The sequence below is a fragment of the Argentina silus genome (assembly GCF_951799395.1).
Source record: "Argentina silus genome assembly, chromosome: 15".
Lineage (NCBI taxonomy): Eukaryota > Metazoa > Chordata > Actinopteri > Argentiniformes > Argentinidae > Argentina > Argentina silus.
The window spans coordinates 3,294,257-3,303,266 of record NC_139669.1 but is presented as its reverse complement, the minus strand read 5'-3'; the positions used below and the strand labels follow the sequence as shown (position 1 = coordinate 3,303,266).

Genomic DNA, 9,010 nt, shown 5'->3' with positions numbered 1-9,010 from the left:
TGCGTTAAAACAATATTTAGTTGCCATGATGACCGTCATGATCAGACTAAATCAAATAACAAACAGAGACTGTTCAACTTCAGAGCTCTGTCATGAAGCTATTAAATTATATTTATGACGATCATATCTAAACTAATTAAGCCTGGTTGAAGATAAACAGTCTGTCAAACTGCTGTGAAACAACGAGTCCAAACAGAAGTACTATATTCTCATCTGCAGGGGGAGGCTTTCCCTACCATGATTGTGTCACGAATCAGAGACCAAACCCAAATGCAGACAAGCAGGTAAGTGTAGGTAAGCAAGCAGGTAAGCAAACAGATTTAATAAGACAGGTATAATAGAAAGGAACAGGCGGGTCAGGCAGGTAGTCAGGCAGGCAGACGGGTAGTCAGACAGGCAGGGGTCAAGCAGGCAGGCGGGTAATCAGACAGGCAGAGGTCAGGCAGGGTACTGGAGCTGGAAGCGTGGCACAAAGACAAAACCATGAATGGCAAACGATCCGGCGTTGACTAGCAGCAGGTTCAGGGTATAAGTAGCGGAGAGTCGATTACTAGATTGCCAACAGGTGTGCTAGTCACCGCAGGCAGAGATCATGAAGGCAGAGTCGTGACAGATTGATTCTCTTGGAATAGCTGTATGAAGCTTGTGTTGGATAGTATATATACACTCACTGAGTACTTTATTAGGAACGCTACACTAATACTGGGTAGGGCCTCCCTTCACCTCCGCTCTCAAAACAGCCTCAATTCTTCGTGGCATTGATTCCACAAGATGTTGGAAACTTTCCTTTGAGATTCTGGTCCATGATGACATGATTGCATCACGCAATTCCTGCAGATTTTTCAGGTTCACTTTAAAGCTGTGAATCTCCGGTTCTACCACATCCCAAAGGTGTTCTATTGAATTCAGATCCGGCGACTGGGAAGGCCACTGAAGAACACTGAACTCATTGTCATGTTCATGAAACCAGTTTCAGATGACTTTTGCTTTCTGACATGGTGCATTATCATGGTGAAAGTAGCCATTAGAAGATGGGTAAATTGTGGCCCTGAGGGGATGCACATGGTCAGCAACAATACTCAAATAAGGCTGTGGCATTCAAGCGATGATTGATTGGTATTAACGGGCCCAAAGTGTGCCAAGAAAACATTCCCCACACCATTACACCACTTCCACCATGAGAAGGTGTACAGGTGTTCCTAATAAAGTGTTCAGTGAGCGTAGCTTGACTGTTCACCTGCATTTGATTCACACTCCACTGTGTCCCAGATGAAGGCAGATGCTAGTTCATTTGGATAGGTTGTGCTGTCCACACCTGCTGGCCTACTCATCTCCGTGCTGTACTTAAACCCCGGCTTCACATCCACTCATCGCCAGATGGTTATTCAGTGTTTCTACACGTTAGTCTCGCTTCTCGGCCTCTTTCGTATTGTAGATACTAGTCCTCGTGTTTGTTCTCTGTTTTTGATCGCCTTTCCTTTATTCCCCAGAAACCCTACCCGGCTATTCACCTGTCTACCATACCTGTCCTACATGGCCGCCTGCCCTGTCTGTCTGCCTGCCTGCCCTGTCTGTCTGCCTGCCTGCCCTGTCTGTCTGCCTGCCTGCCCTGTCTGTCTGCCTGCCTGCCCTACCCCCGTTTGTCATTTCCCCCCGGTTGTCCCATTCCCAGCCCCCTGTTATTAAAAACCTTATTATTTTATATTAGTGTCCTGACTCTGTGTCCACGCTTGGGTTATGAGATCTGACCATAACAAATATATTATCACAAAAAAAACATTCACACCTATGCACAGTGGAATTAGGAATATAACATAATTTAAGAGGTTAAGTCATGTTTCAGTAATCAGGGGGTACATAATGTGCACTGATTTGGTTTACGTTTTGCCATGACTTCTGGCTTTAAAGGTCCAGTATGTAACATTTTTCAAGTTTTCTAAAATCTTCCTAATGGTTGTATGACTATGTTTCCGATCAGGGAATGAGATCCCATGAAATAAATAGTTCATTTACGAACACTGTTTTGGTGCAGAAAAAGAGCTTTCCAAATATGGAGTGTCCTACCATTGCATATACACGTTGTTGCTCCCAGGGGTGTTCTAGGGACTCACGGATCCTCACATTTCAGTCTCTGGTGACTGCCTCTTCGAATCATGTGCGCATGCAGAAACAAAACAGCTTATGTCCAACAGTGCAAGTTCATTTTGGGGGGGGGAGATATTATTATCAGGAAGGATGTTGTTGCTTGGAACTTCAAACTGAATTTCGCTGCGATGCTTGATTTACGTCCCGTTGTGAATTTGTGCTGCTCCTTAAGTAAATATTATTATATTGTATCTAAGCCAAGTCTTCAAGTTGTCTGTTATACCAAAATATCAGTAAGTCCTCGTCACAAGAAAGTAGAACATGGCGCAAACAGTGTGATGCCATTTATGTATACCTATTATTATTAGCTGACACTTTTATCCAAAGTGACTTACATTGCAGTGAGTGCATCCATTTCTCGGTATATATGGTCCCAGCAGGAATCAAACCCACAACCTAAGCATTGTTAGAGCCATGATCTACCAACTGAGCCACAGAGGACCACATTTCTTGCAAACATTGATTTCATTTTGCTTGTCTTTAATATTCAATACCTCTAGGTTTTTTGACATTGTATGTAATCTACAATGAGCAGGTAGGACTGACAGTTTATTTTGAAGATGTCAGAAATAAAAATGTATGTAAAATACTTAACATATATTGTCTTTATCTCAATTCCAAACAATATAGATAACATATATGGTGAATGTCATTTGTTTTTTTGTGATAAAGTTGTGATTTATGTAAAAAAAAAAATAATAATAATAAAAAAAAATCCACTATAATGAAGACATGGGTGGCTTAAATCATCTTTATCTTGAAGAAATTGAAATGAAACAAGGTTTTCAAGACTTATGTTTGTGTGTGTGTGTGTGTGTGTGTGTGTGTGTGTGTGTGTGTGTGTGTGTGTGTGTGTGTGTGTTTGATATCCACAGAGAAATTGGGAGGTGATTTTGAAAGGAAATTAAATTCAAAGTGAGAGAATCCTTACAGACCAGGAGTAAGGGGGGGGGGGTTGTGTGTATGGGGAGGTGGGACGAGGCTTGGGACATTGCAATATTGTCTATAACATGGTGGAGAGGGTTGTGTGTTCTATAAAATTCGCTGCAAATCTGACAAAATGAATGCATGTATGCATAAATGTGTGCATGCGTGTGAGAGCAAATTACAGATTAAGGTAGTGTCACCAGAAGTGAAGTCTTTTTTGTTTAATATTTACCAAGACCTGTCTGTTTTCACCAATGGTTTTCACTGTTAGAAATTATTTTTTATAAAAACAGTTTATTATTGCTATAATAAAAATACATTACTGTAGTGTGCTAAATTTACTAATGTGATGGCCTGCTGATAAATGAGCGATGGATCAAGCATTAGTCCCATGGTACGTTGGATTAATACATGGAGAGGTTGAGCCAGGTCATCAAGAAAGATGTTGCAACACACGCTTACACAAAGAGCTATAGTGGAATAATACCAGGCTAGGGAGGACAGGCCATACCAGAGTTGGTATCTTATCTCTTACAGGGTTCTGACTCCGCAGATGGGACGAATGGTGTGACCAGCCCGTGAACAACAAGGGATGCCAAGTCTAAACCATGGTTCCTCCCCAACCAAATAGCCACAATCATTTCAATATCACAATCATTTTGTATACTGTAAATGCTTTGGTTGACTGTTTGAATGCATCCATTTTTCGAAGGTTGGTTACAGATTAACAGCTTGCTGACTGTGATTTTCTTCGCCAAAAGTGGTCCTTGTACAAGTCTAGAATTTTCACATATAAATAAATAGCTAAAAGTAAGAAGTAGTTTGTCTTCACCTACAAATCACCTACAAGTTCCACCCTAACATCGACAAGGGACATAAATGTGTTGGGGCGGGGGTGTAGCATAAATAAGCCAAGGCCCTGGAGTTTCAGGTTGAAAAAAATAATTAATTGTATCATTTTTCCTGTCGTAAACATTTAAAACACAATGGTTAAATATATCCGGAAGCGCTGTTCCCATGTTCTCCAGTTTTCTCCCCATGCCCTAGCCAAGGTCAACAGGACAGGATCCTACAGACTGGATGATCTGACGTCTTGCTGCGTTCTGTCAAGTTAGCTGTCTCGCGTGAGTTATCATCCGTGGATCAAGACGGCGTCGTCCTCCGGTGTTCGTCCACAGGTGTCATTCCTTAAGGCCCCAGTTAGCAATTTTCCAGTTTTCCCGGTTATTATTATATGTAAATTAAAAGCATTGGTTTCTCAGTTTACAAATATTGAGCTGTGTTCTATGAACGACAATAGTCGGCACGTTCCGACTTTTCGATATTTAATAATATTTTTCCTAAATTAAGGACATATTACGTAACAGAAAGTATGTACAATTTAAAAAAGGGAATTTGAAAATGTACTTTCTCTCTCTCTCTCTCCAGGTAAACCCGTCATTGCAGGGTCTGTCTGGCCTCTAATTCAAACAACATCTGAGGGATGGGGCTGGAACTAACTACCACTCTCAATACTGGAGCTACTGGAAATAGTCACTGCTCGTTTACTAGTTTACAGTCATATTATACCCTTAAAACACAGAAACTAAGAACATAAGTCACACGTAAGAATATGGTAGTTAATGGTAGTCAATTATTAACGATGAATTATTTATGACTGGCAGAAATTGGAGGACAACCTCAATTCTCATGCACCTCTCCGGTGGAGGCTACGGATAGCCAAGAAGGGTGTCATACGAACAACTTATTGGCACATAATTGTTCATATGACATATGATATTTTGTGTACAGTACATTATGTCCTCCCAATGCAATCTAGAGGTAGCACCTTGAACTCTTGGGACACTGTTAAAAGTGCCAATAAATCTTTGTATGGCACCCCTCATGGTTTAAACTCAGTTGATATGTATACTAGAAGTGTTGTGTTAGTACAGTGGTAGTAAAAATCATGTTTAGCCTTTGATTTCAGCAAAAAAATAAGAGAAAATATTGTGACCCTATCACTTTACATTCATGTTTTAATTCGCGCTTCTATTTTGAAGCCGCGAATACAGCGACAAGCGAAACCGGAGGTCTTAATGAGCGACATGGAGCTAGGTCGACTCTGGGATGTGACGTCAGAGCAGAACAAGCAGGGCGACCAGCAGGGCAAGCTACACATTTCATAGCCGTATTAAAACAGTCCTAAAGCCGCTTTGTTAAATTCACATGAAAGTTGTCATGTGCATCAAGGACACCCCCCTGAATACCTGTACCAACGTCGGTGATGTTCACATGTACAACAACAAACAAAATTCATTGGCACTGGTGGGATTCTGGTAATATCACCAAGTGTTCAAAAGAGGGAGGCAAAGACCATGAGTTCCCTGCATTGGTCACTTTGCCAAATTAACCTGAAACTTTGTCATCGAAATTGCCCTTGCCTGTGATGACTAGCGTCAGTTAACCCTAACCCCTGCCTTGCTCATTACCCTTACAAATGCCAACAATATCTCTCCTCCTAGCTTATTGCTCTTGCCCCTTTTGATCTCCATGCAATTTGATAACCTTGATGGTGTTGCTTATATGGCTTGAACCCCTTTTAATCTTTGCTTGCAGCTATATTTATTTATTTTTTCTCCAAAACTGCTCCTGCTCTGCAACAAAGCTATAACTTATATTAAAGCAAATTATTCTTCATTGAAAATAGTTCAACAACAGCAAAGATACACTCAAAGGAAAATAAATACAAAGAGAAGATAGCTCACTTCAGACTACTTCATAACAATTACTGTTAGAAATTGATCAATATTCATTTGAGCTGAAATGTCATATGGGTGAAATGGCATGTGAGGCCAAGTAAAAGATAGATCTGGAGGATATCTACTGTTCATAAATGTACATGACTGCCATCACTCTATTCCATGTTCTGTGTTCTTACTAAAGTACTTAAATTCTGTAAAGTACTTGTTAAATGGCTGATAATAATATGTACCATTTAGCTGACACTTTTATCCAAAGTGACTTACATTGCAGTGAGTGCATCCATTTCTCGGTATATATGGTCCCAGCAGGAATCAAACCCACAACCTTGGTGTTGTTACCAGGCTGATGGATGATCAATTTCCCAAAGGGGATTACATAAAGGAAACATGTGGCATTGTGGCATTTTCACTCTAATATTTTTACTGACCAGAAAAAGATCACGCAATTCCCATTTGTATTCCTCCTCTCTGAACCACCAACCCACATCACATGGTGCATACGGACACCCCACAGTTCAAGTGAAAATCTGATAAAAGGAACCCACCACATTAGGAAGACTAAATGGTCAACCACAGAGAACAGAGATGGGAAACAGGAAAGGGCAAGAGCAGTAACGAGGAATGAGCAATGATGTCTGTCCAGAGGTCTTGTGCCAGTCCAATGTATCCTGTCAATGAAACATTCAATGCATTTCATTTCTTCAGGACATTATCTTTTGGTCCCTTTCTAAAATCAGATAGGTGCAAAGAATGGTAAAATAGATACACACATTATAAAGACAAGTCGTGTTTACTGATGAATGACATAATTTATTGTTAAGTGCAGTGCTTTTCTGACATACATTATAAACCTGTGGTAAGAGCAAGCGATGTGGAACATTTCGATAGAAATAAAATGGAACCACCTGCTTGTAACAACTTTTTGATTGTAGGGTTTGAATTTCGAGAGGTTAACAATCAAGGCTGCACTGAAACTTTCAATGCCTTATTTGTTGTGTCTGTGCACCAGTTCTCTGAACATGTGAGCTTGATAAACCAACCAATAGCAGTTTGAGTCTGTAGACCACACATCCTCTTGTTTGTAAATGACATGGCTGTATATGAGTCTTTAAAAGAGCATTAGCAACCTAGCATGTTAAACCTTGATTGAGTTTGAAGTTTGAGTCTGAAAAAATAGGCCTTCACATTATACGAGTGAAAATGTGGAGCATTTGTCGAGCAAATGAGTTTCCACACAGGTTATAAGAGGAATGTTTGTTTTATAACCCAACCAGAAAGAGTGCACCAGATGTGTGTCAGCTAGTCTGAGTCTATTGTAACGGTGCAGTTGGTGAACAGCAGTGCACAGCGCGGCAGCAGAGCGGCAAGTGAGCGGCGCAGACTTGGCACAGGGTCATTCTCATCCAGTTTATCATCGTTCCCATTGCCACCATCCACACCTGCTGCCAAGCCACCCTCCCTCCCGTCCTCACCCTCACCCTCTCCCTGTCCCTGTCCCTCTCCTTCGCCCTCCTGCGTCCTCGGCCGGGCCTGGAAGTTCACCTCGTAGAACTCCAGCCTGCGCAGCTCCCGCAGCGTCCTACAGCTCCGCAGCACCTGCATCTCGCCCAGCCTGCAGCAGCTGAGCCGCAGGCGCTGCAGGTCCTTAAGGCGGCTGGCGCACAGCAGACCCGGCCCCACCTCCCTGCCACCTAGTGTCAGCTCCTCCAGGCCCAGCCAGCCCGCTCCCAGCCCCAGGGAAGCCATCTGCAGCTGGGAACCCGGCCGCCCAATGCACCCTATCTCCAGATACTTGAGCCTGGAGAGCCCCTCCACGCCTGAGCCGCTCTCCCTGGCTGCGCTGCCTCGGAGGCCGGCCGCAGTGATCCGGAAGACGTCTCTGAGCTCTAGATGGCTGAGCCTCTCCCAGGAGCTCAGACTCTGCAGGTGCTGGTCCGTGAACGAGGGCACATTGTCAAGGACAACAGTCTCAATGGCGATCCCAGACGTGGAGGCAGGTCTTTTACCAGTCTGACCCCGTCCTCGCTGCTGAGCAGCAGCACTGGATGCTGTCTCAGGCCTTTTCTCTGGACCATCAGCTCCACTGGTGGGGCTCTGGGTGAAAAACTCCTGGGGGAGCTCACAGCCACGGAGCTCCAAGACCTGCAGTGTTGGAGGTAAGAGCAGGCAGCTGCGCAAACCTCTCAGGTCAGCATGCAGCAAGGAGAGTCTGCGAAGTCTGGGGCACCTGGAGGACAAGGCCTTGAGCCAGGACTCTGAGAGAAAGGCCCCACCTCGGGCAGAGAGCAGCAAGCCACGCAGCCGCAGGCATCGCAGCCCACAGCCCAGGTACTGGCGCAGGAGAACCCACAGCATGCGTGATGTCACCTGACCCAGAATGGACACCAGGGGCAGGGAGCACAGTTGGATTACACATCCAGTGAAGGAGAGATTAAAGAGAAAAACTGCATCAGTGTTTAGGAAAGATATGTTCAAGTTCTGTAAAATATCTGTAGTAAACAGGTGTCCTAATTAAGAAATAGGCCAAAGTGTAAATAGCGACGTATCGTGGTATTTTGACGTGCAGACAATATTGAAAAGTTAACAATAACAATAATAAGTCTACTGAAACAGCATCACATGTATTAGGTAGCTAGGATAAATAAATTGGACCCAGGGAGGTGGTTAATATGTACTTTGGAAAAAAATGGCCGACGTCTCTTGACAGACATGACAGCCTCAGAAAACTTTCAATATGAGAAGAAAAAGCAAGATGAGGGTAACTAACATTACCAGACACCATTCTTACCCCTTTCCATGCAGTAAGGTCAACAGCTCGCCATAATCTTTGGTCTTTTACAAGGCGTCTCCATCTCTTACACACCCTGCAAATTACACCATATGAATGACACGACAAAGAGAAGTGTTCTTCATACTCTTAACATTACAGCTAGTGGATATAGCTGCACAATCTGAATGTACATAGTTAACGTGAGCACATCGACGCTAACTTATCATACCTTCCAGTTCTGACGAGCTCTCGCACACTTAAATATGATAAAATATCAATCAAAATATTCTCTGGGAAGTAATCGAGAGTGCAAGTTCTAAAGTCAGCCATTTTGTAAACAAAACTACCGTTACACGGACGAAATATACTGACGTACCAGAGTTGCACCCTGAAGAAACCAAACGGTTGTTGCTAATGCAACAAT

The 9,010-nt window shown here is 43.1% G+C and overlaps 1 protein-coding gene across 2 annotated transcripts; it reads right to left on the bottom strand.

Annotated features, from left to right (window-relative positions):
• Positions 1 to 6,616: 6,616 nt before the first annotated feature.
• LOC310816382 (F-box/LRR-repeat protein 12) lies at positions 6,617 to 9,007 on the bottom strand (the record flags this gene model as incomplete). Of its 2 annotated transcripts, none has more annotated exons than XM_083686551.1 (3): positions 6,617 to 8,183; positions 8,605 to 8,680; positions 8,963 to 9,007. In XM_083686551.1, the coding sequence occupies one exon, from the start codon at positions 8,169 to 8,171 to the stop codon at positions 7,116 to 7,118; it is 1,056 nt and encodes a 351-aa protein (XP_083542677.1). In that variant the 3' UTR covers positions 6,617 to 7,115. The 2 variants fall into 2 exon arrangements, with proteins under 2 accessions (XP_083542677.1, XP_083542676.1); XM_083686550.1 differs by lacking the exon at positions 8,963 to 9,007 and adding an exon at positions 8,816 to 8,916.
• Positions 9,008 to 9,010: the final 3 nt, after the last annotated feature.